A 20,584-nucleotide genomic window follows, 5' to 3' on the forward strand; every position below is an offset into this window, starting at 1 on the left:
CTACCTAAATAGCCCGGCCTAGTTAGGGTTAAGACTCTAACAGAGTGTGATGGTAATTCGCTGAAGGCAAATAACAATACTTGCCCTAGCTACAGATGTACATCTCCATGCTTGAGATTTAGTACTCATCATACAGACTTACCAGTAGGGGGAGTTCTGACACAAATTCGTTTGGACCACGGTCCCTCTTCGTCTACAATGATGTGTGTAATTGTCTTCATCCTCACGCAGTACTCTGTGTTGCAGACACTTGCTAGAACTGATGTGGACTCCAAATCAGAGTCCAGTCGTACAGCTGTGTAGTTACGTTTCTGTGTGTGTGTGTGTGTGTGTGTAGGAAGAAAGTGTGTATGTGTGTAGGAAGAAAGTGTGTATGTGTGTGAAAGACACAAAGAGAGAGAGAGAGAGAGAGAGAGAGAGAGACCAACAAATTATTTCAGTATAAAGCCTTTATATCCATTAATCTTCATTTGCAATATTGGTCACTTTACGTTTATTTAATATTCTCATGAAGGTAGGGATATGAACATCACCGCATGCAAGATAACCTGAAAAATGGTTTGGACTGCACCAAACTTTAGTGTTGCTGTTAACCCTTTAAAGTACTTGGGCGGGTGTCTATGGGAAATGCATGCTATGGCAAAATCAGTTTGTCCTCAACGGGTCAAGCTCAAATCACTCACATCAAAGTCTTCTATCAATGGGAGCTTTCCACGCGCCCTTGACGAGGTGACAAGCAGTAGTTGTACAGTGTACTTGTGTGTGTATATATATATGCAGATTTGAGCACATTCTGTTCATCAAATCTTTTAGTCGTCTGTCGAGTACCATTTTTCCTACCCTCCCGAAAGTACAGAAATTGGTGAGGTTAACCACTATGAAGGGATTCAGACTGTTTGTCACCTAACATGTACATACATGTACTGTGTCAAACTTAACATTACGTGACATCAGAGAGTTTTTGTTTGCTTGTATTATCTTGTCCTGTGCTTCTCAACAAGCGGGTCATGGCCCACGTATTAGTTTGCAGCGAAGCTCTCACAGGTGGGCTATGATGTTGACCAAAAATTAAATAAAAACAATTTGCATTTAATCTACACACCTGTAGCAATTTCCACATTAATATTCATATATGCACTTAAGTGGGTCTTGGGGTAAAAAAGGATTGAGAAATGTGGATCTTGACTTCTGTAAGCAACCTCTTAAATCACATTATACATTTCCCTTTAATCATAGATATCATAAACCTGGGATTTAAATTGTGTTCATTTCACAATTTGAATTATCTCCATTTCTTATTTGCCTCCCCTAAAGCTCATTCACTCTTGAAACAAATCATATTGCCAGTTATCTTTTCCTTTAAAGGTCCTGTTTACCTTTGGGAGCAGTGATTTAAAAAAGAATTTCAAGATATTACATTTGATGCATAGGTGTAGGTCAGTTAATTGCATCACAAAACATTATACCATGTAAAATTTTTGCAATAAAGCCTAAAATATAAGGAGATATCAGTACTTTTCTCAATGAACCATAACTGTAGACGGTTTAGTCTGGAAACATTTTTATCATAACTATTGTTCACATTTTGTGTATTTAGAAATACTTAACATCAATCATACAGATTCAAATTTTTACAGTGGTTGTTTCTATCCCTAACTCATATTTTAGATCTATTGTAAAGCACTAATGCTGGGTTTTTGTTTCATCTGCAAATGGTAAATTATGCCTTTAATAAAAAATAACCACACAAAAAAAGACTTACGAAAGCAAATGTGGAAGCAATTGATACCCTCCTAAGATCTATGTGGTATATTAAAGATGAAGCATGACCATTTTGCTCTGACTTAATCATTTTTCATCAGGATCGAGATCCAGCTCTTACTTCAAATTTGTTTTCTTCTTCCAAGAGGTAGCTCTGCACACGACGTTTGAAGCTGGGGTGAGTCCAAACCACATTCAGCAAGGAGCTTGGTTGACATGTTGATGTGACGTCAACATCAAAGATGGGAGCAGCTGGCTTTGCTGTGCCATGGGAACAGGTAATGAGAAGAAGAATTATTACTATTATGTAATGACGCCATGGCAAAGACACACATCACTACCTCCGCCAAGAGAGGAAGTTATTGTCGCTGGGGCGACAAGACCTCGTACCGTATCTGAAATTTTCGTGAAAATGACTTTTGTGGATCAATGGTCAGATAATCACTTGTTAGTGATGTCCAGTCCAAATCCTAGCTGTCACACTTCAAAAATAAAGCCACCACAGCATGTCAAAGAAAGGACTCTCCCATTTGATGTAGTGCTTCGGCTGCCATTTTTTTTTTCTCTCCTGAACAATTGACATAGTAGGTACAATGCTTTCATTACCGTTTGTTCATTTGTCCGTGTGTAAAATAACTCAAACAGTTGTGAACGGATCTAGATGAAACTTGCAGGGAAGGTTGAGAATGACACAAGGAACAGATGATTAAATTTTGGTAGTAGTAATCCAGAATTTTTTATGGATTTTATAAAGAATTTTCGATATTTTGGCAGGTTATAGGGTCAATGAACTTGGGAGTTCTAGCTGCACATTTTTGAAGTTTTCATAAGCGCAACTGAGGGTTGATGACGTAACAAAAGGCTTCTATATTGGGAATTTGGGCGATTTTTAGCATGCATACATATGGGAGGAAATCACTGATCTCTACGGAAGAGCAAGATTATTGGTGGAAATTAACCACTTGGTGGAGCTAGGTCTGCGCTCTCAGAGTGCTTCTCTAGTTATTATAGATTTGCTGCCATCTGCGGTAGAGAGGTATTCGTCTTTACATGTGGAGCCACAGAGTAGCATCCTAAGTTGAGTTCTGCTGGAAATAAAAGTTACTATTTCTGAATCATGCATAACTGACTGAATTTGTTGAATCTTGAAATCAAGTTTAATATTGAACTAGCAACTTAATGTCTTTATGTTGTCCTGGTACTGTTTGTGTCACATTCCAAGTATAGGAGGCTCCCATTATAATAAATATCAGGACCAACAGTTTTCTTTACTTATATTATTAACATTTATATTCTAACTGAACAAATAGGGTGTAATATAGTTTAGATTATAATTTTAGAGCTGAAGTTGTTCTTGGCTTGGTTTTTTTTTTTTTTTTTTTTGAAACCTGGAATTTTGTCATAACTGTGTTCGTTATGACAAGAATGCACTGCATAATCCTGTCTCATTTTACTGTTCCTGTCCTGAATTTGTTCAAGGTTCAAGGAAAGCACATTTGCTCAAAAAGAAAGATATTTGCCAATTGATTTCACTGTATCATCATCTCAGCTGGCAAAACTTGTTAATTTGTGCTCTGTTGAAAAATAACATATTACATGCATATTCTGAATATTCAATGTACTTTTGATAAAGTGTTATTCATGATGACACATGTTTTGTATTTGCTTGAGTAGTAAGGAAACAAACATTACACAACACTAAAACTTGGATGGACTTGCTGACTCGCTGGATGAGAGAACTTCAGCAGTTTGTGATGTCACATGTGTAGAGCGATATAAAGAAAATATAAAGAGAATTCCACAAAATTTCCTTTTCTTTGAAAATTACAAATTCCCTCAACTTCTTACTGACGTATAGTAAGGATTATATTCCTCTGTCCTCATGAAAGAGGCAAGTCAAGTGCTCTTTTATTAGGCAAGAAAAGTGAAAATAATACATTGAATTTTCTTCATATTTTGCTTATATCGTTCTATGCATGTGACATAACAAACTGTAGTTAGTCTTCTCATCCAGTGATGGCTGCACTGAAATTAAAAAAAATCATAACTTTTGAAATGCTGGTCATTTTCCCTCAAACTTTCACTGCTGTGTCCTACTAGTATTACTGCATTCACTCAAGCCACATGTATATGAAGGTGAACCCGTCCTTTAAATCTAAAGAACAATGGTATCAAGAAGGGTAGACAATTTTTCTGAGTTGCTTGTGTACCTAACCTGATCAATAGCATCATAAAAAATGGGAAAGATATAATTACACTCACTGTGTAATAAGGAATTGAAATATATCTGGTTGGACTCTGGAACATCTTGAGTGCCAAGTGCATTTGCAAAGCGCAGAAGCATGTTTAACACCCTAATGCCAGTGAAATGCTGAACACCACTTCCGGCACTGAAATTTGGACAAACGTGATATGACCAAAGCTCCGGCACATTTCTGGAAAAAGGAAAAAAACAAAAACAAACAAAGTGGTTATGAGAAATGCAGACTCCAGATTAATTATAGGGCCATTCTCAGATTAAGTGTTCAATTACATGTGAGTAAAACCGAAAAATCAACCACAAAGTAATAAATTCAAAGATGTGTTTTCGGAAACTTCAAAACCGGACAAATACGAAACAAAAAGTGGAACATTCTAAATGATGGCCATTCATTGAGTAAAAATGAATTGAAATAGAGCATCATATATGATTTTTGATCACCAATCAGATACGTTACCGCAAATTTACATGTTGTAATGGACTCCTAACTCTGAATTAAATTTATTGTTTTGATCCAATTTCTGTTCAGGAAAAGACATCTGTCCCCCCTAAAGATATTGAGGTTTTTCAAGAGGTAAAGATGTTGTCATCCCTTGCTAATTGGTAGAAATTATTTCTGTGTGGTAGGTTGAAATATGCTTTTTGCTGAAATGAAATATAACCTTAAGATTCACTTTGTATTTTTAGCAAATTTCGCTTACAAATAAAGTTTCGAATCCCACAAATCATGCAAAGGGAACGATCCGATCTGGAATTTCCACAGGAAACAAATATGAATTGCTTTCCTGGGGAAATAACTATTGAAAAACATCGAATCGACTTTGGTAACGTATCTGGTAAAATATAAGTAATAATTTTAGTTGTGTATGAATTAGTAAATATCACCTGTTTAATTATTTACCTCATGAATTGATGTAAAAATGAACGATGTAAGCCCAAATTAACCATTTTAAACATTGTACGTAATATCTAAACTATGAAATGTAGTGGAAAAGAGCCCTAAATGTGAAAGCTGAGTTCTTCATTCACAGAATATTCTCATCTTACGTCTGAATGTATTTATCCATCTGACTATAAATATTCATTAAGTTTTGATGGATAATGCAAACAAGGTTTGAAAAATATATTTTTGCAGGCACTTAGAAGGAAGTAGGTACAGTTTCTATGAGCTCGATATGCTAAACAGTTGTTTGACCTATGGTAACGTATTTGGCTCATCCCTTTTAATGAAAATGAATAAATAATTGTTCAACTTATCGATGAATCTTGAGTAGTTCTTCATATGTTGAAAAACACTAGATGCAACAGAACACTGAAACTTTTCTCGGAAGCGTTTCATAAACTACTTTTTACTCTTTCAAAGTTTGGTAACGTATCTGGCGTACCGTAAATGAATCTGTCGGTGAAGTTACAGAGCAATTTCTCCTGAATATTCTTCATTTGAACATAACTTTAATTTTTTATGGAAGCGTCATTCTATGCAGAATTGTTTTATGAACACTTTGTTTTACATAACATTATTTGTCATCGTGGGGGCCCTGAATTATGTATAACGTATCTGCTAAATCTGAAAAGCAAAAAACTGATATGCTGAATCTTAGCTTCGTCTTGTAAAATAAACGTTCAAAGTTGTTGCATAGAATATGAAAGTGGCTGGGTTTTATAGAATAGAACTTTGGAGTTTATGAGCACACAACGATTTGTTTGTAAAAACATTTACAATTTCTTTTCAGCATTTTGATTATGTGGTAACGTATCTGTCGGAAAACTTGGCATTAAGTTGTGAGACACTGACGCAGAAAGAAAAACCATGTGGAAGTGTTGCTCTTTTTCACCCCTCTGTCCTTTTGGTGTAAGAATATAATCCTGAGGTCCAACTCAACGAAGCATGTGATTTTGTAGGGATGAATTTTGACCAGATTTGATCCCCAGAAAGCACAAGACCAATGAGCAAAATTCGGTCACGTATCTGGGGTAACGTATCTGTGGTAACGTATATGGTCGATCATATTATTATGAGAGCGATATCTACCAAATATTTCTCACCGGTACTAAACTTTAATGTTGAATCGATGCGTCATTCCGAGGAGTAATATATAATATACGATTTGTCTGACATTGCAATATCTGTCGCAGTGGGTGGCATGAAAAGTATGTAACGTATCTGTCCAAATAAAAGTGTAGAAAACCGATATTTCAAACATTGTACTGTATTCTCAATAAAGAGCTGTTGCACAAAAAAATCTAAGTACTTGAAATGTATGAAGTATATCCTCAGGGTTTCATATACACAGGGTCATTGCATAGTCTTGTTATTTTCGCAATGCTGTAACACTAAAGAAACTGGTAACGTATCTGGCGGTGAACTTGGCGACAGGTTTTAAAAGGCTATAAAAAAAGAAGTCAATAAAAATTTTGGAACTTTTTGAGTATTGTGATTAGCACATATGATATGCTCATCGTCCATGAAAATGATATTTGGAATGTGTGTTTGTGGACGGAGAGGAGCAATAAAACATAATTCTGAAATAGCCGGCGACACTGCGTTTTTTGGGTCTTAACGAAGTTTAACAGCAAAATTTTATACAAAAAGGCAGACAACCGCATTTGATCGTGTTTATTTTTAACAAATAAAGTCCTCGTGATATATTATAAACATTTAAATAGTATCTAATAGGTTTCAGGGAACCGCAAACTGTCATGGAATGTCGGCGACACCAAAATTCCGTATTTGAACGCTTTTACTGAGAATGGGCCTATAGGAACATGCATTTAGCAATAGTGTGAAAAATAAAAACAGTGTATGTCCTGCTTAAAGACTCAATATATATTCACATACGTAACCGCCCATCTCAAGACCCACAAAAGGTTACCAATTAGGATTCTCCGTACAGGACCAAATTATGCCATCTGGGTTGACCATCTCAAATTTTCAAAGTTTGTCTTAGCTTGGGGAGAAATCTGTTTTTTTTTTCTACCTACTGTCAAAATTTAGTGGCTTTAAACAAAACAGATATTGATATATTAGCAGGTGGTTGTTTTTTTTTCTTTTCAACTTTAACTATGTATAGAATAGAAAAGTGAATATTCATTTTCACCTACAATTTTTGGGCCTTGAGTTGGGCAGTCACATTATGTCGCAGCAACATATAGTGTTAGACCACTCATGGAGCTACAAACGTAGCTCCATGGACCACTCAAGGGTAAATCCTGCCCATAATGAAGAAATTCATTTCATAACAAGGGTGTTGCTGAACAAAATTTTGAGTTTGAAAAATTTAAGCTGCATATTTCTGCATGGAACCAGAGTACCTGACATCTAATGTAAAAAAAAAAAATGAGTTACAAATTTGAAAATGAAATTAAATGCTTAGTGCATCAGAAAAATAAAACCAGTGAATTACTGCATATATCACACTCAACATACTTGATATCTGGGTTGATGTTTGTTATTACATAAGGTTCGTTGATAATGAACTGTAACCAAAATTTCACACAGCAGTGCCAAAATAAAGCATTCAGTAAATGGACCATTAGTATGGTGGTATTAGTTCATAGATCTCTTCATTATGACAACATAGTTCTCAAAACTTTTGTATACCAGAGGATTTTATGATGCATTTGGACATCATCACAAAGTAAGTCAAAAAATATCTGAAATTTACTGCCACAATATTATAGAGTTATTTTTGAAGGTTAAGATGGAGCAGAACATTGCCTCCAGAAAATAACTACAAACCGTAGGCAAGCAACATGATAATGATTCCATTAACTGCACCAACAAGCTGTGAATGTGTGGTTCTACTGGCCATGAAGAAAGGATTGGGGGCAGAAAATTGCAACGCTGCCAATTATTATGCTTACCCCTCAGCATACTCGCACAAAATATTTGTTGGCAGGTTGGTGTCTGGTATAGGATCCCATTTGCAGATAATATTCACAAAGTCATTGCTGCTGCATTCCAGAGATATTCCCTGAGGTTTTGCTGTAAGATGCATGGTGAAATGCAACCATTGCAACATCATTTTCTTTCCATACATATACTGCGATGCTCTTACATTTTCTTTCACAAATGTGAGCAATTTCCATAATCATCTCAACAGGCAGTGTAGTTCATAATGATGTAATAATACTATTAAATTCATGTAAATCTTTATTCGAGCAAAATATGGCAAAACTGTATTTAAAAAGTTTTCATTGCATACTATCTTTCTGAAAACTAGTTTACAAATGCCCAAAAATGGAAAACCATATTAAGAATGAAAAAACTATGCATGTTAGAAACATACTCATATTCAGGTTAAGGAAAATATAATATGTTTTGTATGATGTCAACATTCATGTTTGTGATATGAAAGGAACTACCTATTGTATCCATCAGGTAAAAATTTGATTCACAAATATCATCATAAGTGCTTTTAAAAAGACAATGGGGTTATCATTTACAGTCCTGTATTCCACAAATTGAATATCAAATTAATGTATATGCAAAGTTCTCCATTCCCTAGTATATAATATCCTTTCAGACAGACAACACTGAAAGAAAAAATGGGAGGAAGAAAGAAGCATACAAACAAACAAACAAAGAAACAAACAAACAAACATGCTCTTGGTAATATAGAGGAAACTCTGTATGATTGCTAGCTCTGGGCTCATCTAAAGGATGTGACGGTTGACCATATTCTAGATCATTTCTTTACAGGGCCTACTGCTCTCCTTATATACAGTGTTCCATTCACAAGTAATAACTGCTCATATCAAAATTATGATACTCTTCGACTTGAATGATTCATTAGGGAGCTTTAGATTTGCAGTGCGGACGTTTGAGACAAAGCTGGACATTCTCCTCTTCCCTGCGTCATGTTGAAAAGTAGCTTTAGATTAAGCCGAGACGCAACCGATAAAAAATAAAATAGCGCCCCCATATGATAGGTGCATCAAGTAGCTCTCTACGTTGTGAATTGAGCGGACATAAAATTAGCGCAGAACCCGCAGTGAAACCTCAGACGACGCGATCTATAAATAGATGGACTTTGATACGCAATTCTGCACATGCTCAGAATATGCTTTTTCCCTCTGAACATCCCCGGCGCGAAAATCTAAAGCTCCCTATTGGTTGGAAACAAATCTAAACAGTCACACTCACAGCCAATCATCACATTGTATGAAGCAACTTGTGCACCGCCTCCTGGCATGCATGAGTAGTTTCCTCCTTCCTCTAAAGATATGTTTGTTATGGACAAGAGTGTATCCGTCTCCTCTGGCATCAAGATGCCATTGTGGTACCACGCCACAGCAGTTTCGTTTGCGGCGGCACTAGATTGACCGACGTCGGGACATGCCAGCTGTACTCTACCACCTCTCTCACAGGCAATCTCTGCAAAATTACCACGAAAAACAAACAGACAACCTGTTAAATGCACTTGTAAGCTGTTATTTTTTGTCCAGTAGCTGAAGTACCTTATTCAAAAGATTAAAGGGGTGGTATAGTATTGGGAGAGGTGAGGATTTCGCTTTTAACTTTTTGCGACATGCTCAGAAACTATTTTATGAAATGTTAAAGAGCATACAATTCTAAAAGGAGTTCAAAGTTTCTTTGGTGAAGATCGGTTTCGACATGGCTGAGATATCCAAAAACAAAGTACAACAAAGTGATCCTAATAAAAGGTAGCTCCCACCTTTTATTACAATCCCTTTGTTTGGATACCTCAGCCATTTCAGAACCAATTTTCATCAAATAATCTTTGAATTCCTCCTAGAATTGTAGGCTGTTTTATAATTCATAAGAGGTTTCTCATTATATCAAAAAAAATCATCATCAAAAAATGTTGGAAACATGAAGCCCCATCTCAACCAAAACTGTAGCATTCCTTAAACACTGTCAAGATGGCCTTTGCAGGTTTCGATTGATTTTATACAGGATGATCTTACTTTGGCTGGGATGAGGTTAAACTATGGTTCTAACATCATGTCAGGTTGAATAAAATATGTTAGTAGTTTCTCATCCTCACATGTAACAGATTTGTTGTGTTCAGCATTTTAGTCTAAATATTTACTATTTTCTATCACAAAGAATCAATGATAGGAGCCATTCATTGGCAAGACTCACATCTACAAAAGCATTTTTTTTAAAGTAGGACATATCACATACCCTTCGTCTAGAGAATGTAAACATACCTCAAACTACAAAACAATGTATAAAGTAAGCCTGCATACCTTCAAAGCCTGATAAATTCACCAAACACACACACACACACACACTCTCTCTCTCTCTCTCCAGATATATATACAAGAGAGAAAGAGAGAGAGAGAGAAAGAGATAGGTATAGCTATAGATACATGAATAGATAGATAGATAGACAGTAAATAGACAGATATATATATATATATATAGATAGATAGACAGATATATAGATAGATAGATGTCTGGTGAGTGTATCAGCCTTTAAAGGTACGTACGTGAGTTAATCTGTTCCGTACGGGAACCTACTGACCTGTGTATTAAATCTAATGGTATATGAGAATTCAGTATGCAATTGGTTAAGAGATAAACAGAATCAAATACTCACCATCAGGTGAACGAAGGGAACATGCTCTCTCAGACCAGGACCCATTCTTGGGACTTACGAATCTCACTCGAACACAATAAGTCTCATTCATCGGCATGTTTGGGTACCACATCATACACTGCGTTGGTGACATGTTCTTGTGAGTCTAGATTGAAAAAACAAACAAACAGAAAAGCATAATGTACTCCTCTAAGTTCTCTGTTTGAAGCTAACTCTTGTCAAGTACCTTTCAAAGGTGATTCTAAATGGAGGAAACATGAAGTTTTTATTGCACCGTCAATATATCTGGCATGTGTTAAACACTCAATTCAATAAAATAAAATCTAAATCAATCCATTTCAATTCAATGTTATGCAATTCTCTGGTTCATTTTCTCAGTTGAAAAAAAGGTGTCTACAAATACTAGAATATAGGCACAAGTGTCAAATATTTATAGAAATATAAGAATAGAGTGTACATTAATATGATCACAACACTGAGAGACAAACAGTCAGATGATGAAAGATTATCCTTATATTCATCATGAGTTGCTAAACATTACAATTCAGAACCCTGTAAGCCCGTTGCATAAAAGTTACAATTATGGTAACTTTGCCATTCAATGGTAATTACCATGGCAACAATACTCAACAGCCAATCAAAATCAAGAATTCCATGGAAGTTACCATTGGATGGCAAAGTTACCATAATTGTAACTTTTATGCAACGGGCCCCAGGTGTCAACACTGAAGAGTGTGATATAAACTAGGCCCTATTACACTGTCGACAAAAATTAGTGTTCCACTGAAGTGCAGACAAAGCAAAGTGCAGACAATATGTGATGTTTCGCCTTCCTTCCAGTGGAAGAATGGTCCTGTGTTTTCAGTGCGTGAAAGACAGCTCGGAATCTCTCTGATCTTCCAGCCCCAAGCATGTGGTTGAAACAGAGGCCCCTTCCTGTTGAGGCTATATACTAGGTTCCTTCCCTAATTCCCCAATGGATTCTTTGACGTATGTTTGAATGTTGGTATGACATTCGGGCCAAACGTGGGTATCCAGATTGGTCATTCACCAAAGCTGAATGCCTTTAACAAGACTCAGACAAAATTGAGCAAGAAACGGTCAAACCAACAACCAGCCCGAGCAGGAAGATCACCATCACCATCCCTTACATATCTGACCTCTTCTAGAAGATCAGGAGAAAATTGGCTAAACATGGTGTCTCCGCAGCATTCAGACCTCACAATTCATTAAGACAGAGACTCATCCATTTCAAAAACAAAACAACAAAGGAGAAAAAGACAAATATAGTAAATAGTTTCAGATACCAAGAAGAAAATTGTGCAAGGAATTCTACATTGGAGAAACCCTGATGGCTCATATGAGTCAACACAATAAACTCAACAGTCACTGATGGCTCATATGAGTCAATACAATAAACTCAACAGTCACTGATGGCTCATATGAGTCAATACAATAAACTCAACAGTCACTGATGGCTCATATGAGTCAACACAATAAACTCAACAGTCACTGATGGCTCATATGAGTCAACACAATAAACTCAACAGTCGCTGATGGCTCATATGAGTCAACACAATAAACTCAACAGTCGCTGATGGCTCATATGAGTCAATGCAATAAACTCAGCAATCCCTAAAGGCTCATATGAGTCAACACAATAAACTCAACAGTCACTGATGGCTCATATGAGTCAACACAACAAACTCAACAGTCACTGATGGCTCATATGAGTCAACGCAATAAACTCAACAATCTCTGATGGCTCATATGAGTCAACGCAATGAACTCAACAATCCCTGATGGCTGATATGAGTCAACGCAATAAACTCAACAATCTCTGATGGCTCATATGAGTCAACGCAATAAACTCAACAATCTCTGATGGCTCGTATGAGTCAACGCAATAAACTCAACAATCCCTGATGCTGATATGAGTCAATGCAATACACTCAACAATCCCGATGGCTCATGTGAGTCAACACAATAAACTCAACAATTCCTGCTGGCTTATATGAGTCAACACAATAAGCTCAACCATCCCTGACGGCTGATATGAGTCAATGCAATAAACTCAACAATCTCTGATGGCTATGAGTCAACGCAATAAACTCAATAATCCCTGATGGATCATATGAGCCAACACAGAAGACCCACAGCATCCCAGAATCAGCTGTTTACTCACTCTTAAAAAAGACCAACCATCGATTTGATAACAACAAAGACATGGTGGTGCTGGTCAGAGAGGCACGTTGGTTCGAACGAGGCGTAAAGGAATCTATTTGGGAACGTGTGGAGGAACCCAGTCTCAACAGGAAGGGGGGCTTCTGATTCATCCAATCACATGCCTAATGGGACCAGGGGACCATTTCATGAAACTTTTTGTCAGTGATTTACACTGACAACTGTTAAAAGCTACTGAAATCCTTGCGTCTGATTGGCTGATAGCAAATTCGTCGTTGAAAACCTCCGACGAACTCGTTGATGAAACGCCTCCCAGGTGATCTGAGAGATTCTGAGCCATCTTTTACGCACTGAAAGCGCAACAGTGTGTAATATTCCTGCCCAACTTCACATATACATTTGTATATAAAGGACCATTCTTCCATACTGGAAGGATGCCAGAAGAAACATCGCACAACATAAGTTTCAAGTCCAGTTTCTGATTTTTATGCAAATTTGGAGGATACAGCAACCATATTAGGTGCTGGTTAGTACAGCAATTGATAAGTAGGCCTACAGCAACCACATTGATATACAAGTACCAAATTCCAGGGTATGGCAGATCCTGGTGTGAGCTCCACTTCAAAATGACCGAAATGCTTGTTGCTGAAGTTTTCTGTGATGTCTGTTGGGTTCTGCCAAGTCACGTTCAGGAGTGATTTCCCATGGCAGTTTGCTGTCGCCTTGATCTCCACATTTCTGGGTGGATGAGGCGTGGCTAACATGAATGATAATGGAGTAAAACCAACTGAATTTCACATACATCACTATTGCCAATAAAAAGTGCACCCAGCCCCAAAGACCAGGAGACCTGTGAACAGGTGGTTTCTGTGTGGGGTACATTAATCAAAAGCTGGTATAAACTGCTGGGGATTAGAGGCAATGGTTGATCATATCTGTGTTTGTGTGTTTGTGTATGACTTTGGCTGCATAACTAAATTTCTGTCTTGCATCTCTACACAAAACCTTTAAAAAACAACAACAAATGAACAAAAGTGCATTTGGGATTTACACATCCCTTTAAAGGACAAGTTTACCTTAACCTGTTGAGGACTAGTTGCAAGTATACACAGGCGAGTTTCTATGAAAAAAATGTGCATTGTAGCAATATCAACCCGTCCTCAAAGGGTTGATATTCATGAGGATTGAGTGAATGCAGCAATAAGTGAAAGTTTGAGGAAAATCGGAGAATCCAATCAAAAGTTATGAATTTCCCAAATTTCTGCCCAGTCACTGCTGGATGGGAAGGCTGCAGCACTTTATGATGTTTCATATTTAAAACAAGAATACCACAAAAATTCTTTTTTGGGGGGAAAAAAATGTGACCCGCTACAACAAAAGGATCCGAAAGTCAGGGGAGGACAATTTTCTGAAAAAGCATGACATTATTCGCTTACTCTTATATTCTAATTTCATATGTAGCAAAACTCATAAAAGTACTGGGTTGCGGAGATATCGAAGATTTTATTAGCGCATGTCAAGTGGTTGATGAAATCTGAGTTTCGAGAAAAACGCCTTCAAAGTTATCCTTGCGATGCTATCATGATAAAGGGGAGGCGAGACAGTTTTCACCATTTAACAATAGAAGGTATGCTCTTAGCGACCTCCACGATGTTCATTCAAGCTTAGCGCCAGGCACAACAAATCGGTAATCAGGATGCGACCTACTGACCGATAAGATCACTCTATCGTTGCTAGGGGCAGAGCCTAGCTGCGGCGCTAAATCCAAATCTTCGGACACATTTCTGTAACGTTGAAAGTCAGAAAATCATGGTCCAGAAAAATGCTGATTTCTTTCCTTTCCTTTGATCATTTAGCTTTGAAATTTCGGCAGATGATAGACAAAACATTAGACTACAAAACTAAGCAAAGTAACGGAAATCCGATTGTTATGACCAATTCTGATGATGTGACTTCAAACTTCGTTTTCTCGGCTCAGCCGTCAGCGACTTTAGGATCCTTTTGTTGTAGTGGGTCACAAATACACATTCATTCCCATAACTTGTTACTGATATAAGTTGAGAGCCATATTATTTCCCCTGCCTTCTGAAAGAGGCAAGTGAAGTGCTCTTTTATTATGTAAGAAAAGTGAAAATAGGTTGCGAATTTTCTTTATATTTTCTTTATATCATTGTGTGTTACATACTAGTAATCAATCCTTCATCTCCTTCAGACCCAATAACCAAGCAACGCAAAATGGGTGCACCCAAATTCAATCACAATACAAACAGTACAAAGCACACAAGACATTTAATATGAACCTTGTCCTTTAGCTCACCCCTAACAGAAAATGTCGATGAGAAAGATTTGAGAGATTTCGGTGTTTTCTGCCGCATGAGGGCACTGCTTGCTCAAGAATGAGAGTGTAAACCCTAACTTTAAAACCTTTTCCTTGTTTTGGGTACCGTTTTCTGCAATTCTTGCAAATTTGGAGAAAATAACGTGGATTTAGAAAGAATTATGGGGATTTAAGTTTGTCATTGCAGATTTTGTTGCCAATCACGGTCTTAATCCTGTAACGCTATCACTTTGGTACTGGACGGCAGATTGTCATATTCTTCAAAGTCCTGTACAAGAAAAACAAGCACATGAACATATTATGGTTTTATTTACATATTTGGGCTTCGGATGGGTCAAGGTTACGGTATGGAAAGTTCCCTGTACAAGAAAATGACATGGACTTCACTTTAAGTGAGGAATGTCCTTAATATCACATTCCCTAGCTGAATAGATAGCTGCTGACTTACTATGGTCTTTAATCCTAAACTCGCCATCTTCCGGGGTATGGACCAACACTCCCAGAGCATTCTTCAGGACAAGCCGCACGTGGAACCGGGGCAGGTCATGAAACTCTTGCAGTCCCCTGCTCGCATTGAAATGAAGGCACTTGGTCCAAGTGGTGTTGTTTGTGATGTCACGTCTGTTAATATAATACAGAGAAGTATTTCATCACATTTTTTTTTATTCAAATAATGACAGCTCCTAAGCTTTTCCCAAGATTTTTTTTTTTCTGGTATATCTAATGACTGTACCAAACAGCCAAAAGCAATTCGTCTGTCATCAAGTGCCATCAATTTTATATCACACAAAGATGCATTATTGAAATTCTGTAATCCAAGTCAAATTTTGATCTCTTTAACTTTTGCAATAGTGACTAAATTGTTATCAATTCTCATGCTGAAATAAACACAGAAGGAAGCCCTGATTTCATTTGAATCAAAAGCAAAAAAACAAACAAACAAACAAGAGCAATAAGATCACAACTTTCACATCAAAGATGTGAAGGATTGTGATAAAGAAGTGCCCGTTTTGTATCTTCATACTATGCAACACTAGACACTGCAGTTGGCCACTGCAGACAGGCACTAGTGGCCATTTCAATTTTGCATGCACTCATGGACAGGAAGTGTTGAATAAAAAATAAATGTAGTGTCTGTTATTTAAACAGTCCTTACATTTTCATTTAAACAATTTAACAGACGAAAATAAAAGTAAGCATTTCTGTTGCACTATTGTTTATCTAGTTTTTTTTTTTTTTGGCTGTACTGAAAAAGTGAGACAATCAAATAGCCACCACAGAATGCAAATTTGTGGCATCTGGTCACATTCAGCAGGTGGTCCCCATGTTCAGGGTCTTTACACAGTACGATATTTCTCTCAAGGGGGATAGGTGACTACATACAGCAGGTGGTTGTTACAGAGAAGTGACCACTAAGACAGGTTTGACTGTATGTTACATCAAATGTGTCTTTATGCTATATACCCAGAAAGACTTAATAGAAACATTTCACTGGTACATGCTCCATATTCAGAGAGAGAAATAGAGAGGGGGAGGGAGAGAAGGAGAAGGAACAGCCCTATAAATGTTTTCTACTCTAATGCTAAATCTCTAACTCTACACAAATTTCATGCCATTTCCGTCTCCACAAGACATAATGTATCATGTCATGCTTAATAGACAAAGAAATGACGGTTGACGTGACTGTTTGTTTCTTCAGCAAAGACTAAAGAAAAAATTCTTGGTTCTTGAAACTTTGCAGCCGTCCCTAAAACTGGTGAACCACATCCATCCCCTCCCTCATACTTCCTGAGTTTTGCTTACTCTGTTGTGAATTCACACTCCACGTCAGTCTGGAGGTGGGTTTCTGGCAGTCGGCTCCATTCACACGTGACCAATGCAAAGTCATTACTGCGACACTGAAAGATCTCGGGCCCTCGAGGCAGTACTGCATTGTCAAATATGTTGAAAGAGAACAATCATCACGGTACTCAAATCTTAAGAGATGAGCAGCTGTGACGTAGATTCAGTGGGTCTCCCTTTGAAATTCCAGGCCACGGCTTGTGGCTATATAGGACCCGTCTGTTTGCCCTTAAATTCATACGTCAGCTTTTATCTATCAAAGTTAGAATATTCCGTCATTGTCAATTATTTATAAAGGCAAAAAGAACTGATACTGCATGACAAATTTAGCTACTAACATTCAGCAAAATAAAAAAGGACTGCCTTTTTTTTACTTAAGTTGCGGTATTTCTGTTTGTTTTTTTTTACATCGAAGTGTGATTGCTGTACACCTTTCATCAAGTATCTAATACCCTCCATGCCCAATTCCATATCTTGATATATATAAAAAAGTAAATCTGTAGTGTTGTTACTTCAATGAGTTACATATTTGTTGTCATTTTCTCCCTACTAAATTGATATGAATATTCTCTCTCACAAACACTTGATTTTCATTGTGCCTATTGATCTGTTTCATGCAACAATCCTAATATCTCACAACCAACTGTGACCGTGCATCACAGAACAAACAAAAAGTCGCACCTTTTGATTTTATGTAAGGACTCAAGAAAGGTGAAATGGGTCAACAGAGTCAATTTTGAGTTTTCCATATTTTCTGAAAGAGCTATAATTCTTCTCCTACATTTTTCTTGAATTTGGGTTCATAAATTGAATGGGAAAGTGGGTTTTTAACATTTTTTCTAAACCATTTTTTTTTGTAGAGTAGTGTGATCAGGTTTTTCTTAGAAGCCCATTTTCATGTCTTGAAAATCCTTTGCACACTCTTTACTTTCAACTCTAATAACTCTTGAAAGGATAATGCTTCTGCTTTGAGATTTAGCATATCATGGACAGAATGTGTTTATAGAGCATGCTCAATTTCAACTTAATTTGATAATCCCTTCATTGTTGTTGCTTCAGTGGTTTACATCATGTTTTTTTTTGTTCCATTCATGGCACAGGTAGCACGGCTTAGTAAAGATTGAGCGCTTGACTTGAGCCCTGTGCTTCAGAGCCTCTTTTCTCAGTTCAAACTTTTACAGAGTGAGTGCTTTCTTTTCAATATCTATATATGTTAAAAGAATCCATTTGAATTGCATTATACATCATTTTAAAGCTTAGAGTCTGCTATTTCAGAATCTGCCCAACTAAAAATCCTTGTCTGGTGACTTTTTTGTTGGTTTTGTGGTGCAGGGTCACAATTAGTGATTCATCCATTGAGAAATGTTTGTTTCCTTGCCGGTTTGATTGCTGATGAGTGTTTTTTCCTGTTGCACTTAAAGCTCTTCGAGTCTGACTTTACGCCAGGTGTATTTTTTTTTCTGTTGAACTTTTGACCAGGTCTGTCATGACTACAAATTGGACCAGCAATGATGCTGAGTAGACAGCATATTAAGATATCAGAAAAGTGCAGGTTCTGAAAACCTCTGGAACAAGCAAGACAGAGCTTTGTACGACAACATCAGCAGTTCAGAGATTACATGTTGGAATTTGAGGTCCATGATTATGTTACTTTCATTGAAGATGCAGACACAGAAAATTGCAAATTCACATGTTAAGGAATTCATCCCCAAACATAGTCCAACCCGTGTATTCACGTAATGCAGAAATAGGAGAACACATTAGCAAACATAGAGGAAAAGTGGAACCATTCATTCAACAATAATGCAATAACAAAAACTTTTGACATGCAACATTATCAATGGATATAAGGCTGAAAATGATTTATGTCACAGCACAATATGAAGAATATGTAGAGAGAATTCCACAAAATATAAATTCTTTTAATGAATTTGAATGCTCCCTTTAAGTATCTCTGACATTACTTCAAGGGACATATCACTCCCCCTGCTTTCAGAGGAGGTATGTCAAGTAGGCCTATTATACAAATGATGCACAGGATAGAGCACGAAATAATCATGTGCATCATTTGTTTTATAAAATGGGTCGAAATCTAACAGCATTTTTCACGTACCTTTGTTGATCAAGATGTCTGAAGATGTTCGTCCCAAACATTTACGCACGTCGCACTCGGAAATCCCGCACATATAAGTACTGTACGTATAAGAGTACACGTACGCCACACATGTTATGCACACAAGAAAGGCCGACCGGCAGCCCGAACTAGAAGTTGTTTACAGGATTGACAGTGCGTACAGTAGCACGCGACGCACTTGTAACAACTGATTTGAGTGCGCACTGCTAGTGCAAACATTGTGACGTCGGCTGTGGATATCAGTGAGAAATTAATACAAGCACACGTGACTCATTTCAGCGCTTCCAATTGGTTACATTCTTGAACCCATTTTATAAACTCTTTTATTATGCTAGGAAAACTACTCCAGCTGTGAAATTCTCCTCATACTATGTTTGCAGAAATGCTCGTTTTATACTCTGACATCACATAAACTATTTGTGGTCTTGGTATTCAGTACTGGCAGTGCCTACATTTGAAAACTTTTTAGCGTTTGAGTGGATTGTCCAATATTTGTCCAATAAGTTTCAAATTGTAACTATAGGCCTATGCTCTGTCAAAAGTCTAAAGTCTCAGGAAAGGGTACATTGTAGCTATGAGTCTGGTAAATAAAGAATGCAAACAGAACAGAAAGAAAATCAATATTTGGGAACTACAAAAGAGTATTTCATTTGGATCACATGTTGAATTTCTTTCCTTCAAATCTTTAATGACAAAACTTCGAGGAATTCCTCTGCATCAAAGTGGATTCAGATATTTTGTTCTGCTTTAGTTTGATTTTTGTGTATGTGTGTGTGTGTGTATGTGTGTGTGTGTGTGTGTTTGTTAACTCTTTATGTGCCACGTTCGCACGTCCGACTCAGTCGACGGCGTGCCAACTTCGCATATTCTGCTCAACAAACAAAGCCGCCAAGACCGATCGATAAACCGCTAAATACTGCTAATCCCGCGGCACAATGAAACGTTTCTTGTGCTTTTGTTCCTCTCGTATACGACTTGTATTCTATGTGGTGGTCGACTATCAATCGATGTTCCCAACAAGATTTGCTCGTACATTCTAAGTTTCTGTCACAGTTTTGTGTGCAAAAGTCATGTCTTTACAGTAATGTAACAACTGGTCATTAAAACGAAAAATTGAAAATAGATTCGTCATACAATTTATAACGTAACAAAGTTTGGCATTCCTCCTTGACTTTGCCTACTATTATGCCCATCTGAACAGAAATTTGTAGAAGTTATACAAATCGGAAAAGCAAAATTCTTTCTCAATTCTGACTACCTTCGTGTCTCAGAATAACGTGGCACACGGGGGGTTTCCACCATGGCACATAAAGAGTTAAAGATAATAAAAAGTTTTGGTACCTCAAAAGCTTCCCTGAATTTCCTTGTCTTGGTTTGTGTTTCAGGTTAAAGTACGTTGTCTGTGAGAATTACTCGCCCCAAAGTGCTCTCATGTCTTAGTAATCATGCAATAATGGTTTCGTACCAGAGCCGTCGTGGTACCGCGTTGATAACTA

The 20,584-nt window shown here is 37.3% G+C and overlaps 1 protein-coding gene and 1 long non-coding RNA gene across 2 annotated transcripts in view; both read right to left on the reverse strand.

The window, feature by feature from the left end:
• The window catches only part of LOC139745373 (uncharacterized), a 30,780-nt gene extending 20,093 nt beyond the window's left edge, over positions 1–10,687 (reverse strand). The window contains exons 1-6 of the mRNA XM_071655766.1: positions 10,591–10,687; positions 9,168–9,398; positions 7,886–8,006; positions 4,024–4,196; positions 1,883–2,022; positions 143–311 (exon numbers count right to left, since the gene is read on the reverse strand). Coding sequence (XP_071511867.1) covers positions 143–311; positions 1,883–2,022; positions 4,024–4,196; positions 7,886–8,006; positions 9,168–9,398; positions 10,591–10,687 — 931 coding nt within the window. The remainder of the gene's footprint in view (positions 1–142; positions 312–1,882; positions 2,023–4,023; positions 4,197–7,885; positions 8,007–9,167; positions 9,399–10,590) is intronic.
• Positions 10,688–13,383: 2,696 nt separating this feature from the next.
• Positions 13,384–17,039, reverse strand: LOC139745362 (uncharacterized). The gene is made up of 3 exons (XR_011711887.1): positions 16,916–17,039; positions 15,561–15,733; positions 13,384–13,531 (listed from the first exon to the last, which is right to left on the reverse strand). It is a non-coding gene; the product is annotated as an uncharacterized lncRNA (long non-coding RNA).
• Positions 17,040–20,584: the final 3,545 nt, after the last annotated feature.

The sequence above is a fragment of the Diadema antillarum genome, unplaced genomic scaffold (genome assembly GCF_040938485.1).
Source record: "Diadema antillarum isolate AM-2024a unplaced genomic scaffold, OU_Dant_1.0 seq00001259_RagTag, whole genome shotgun sequence".
Taxonomy (NCBI): domain Eukaryota; kingdom Metazoa; phylum Echinodermata; class Echinoidea; order Diadematoida; family Diadematidae; genus Diadema; species Diadema antillarum.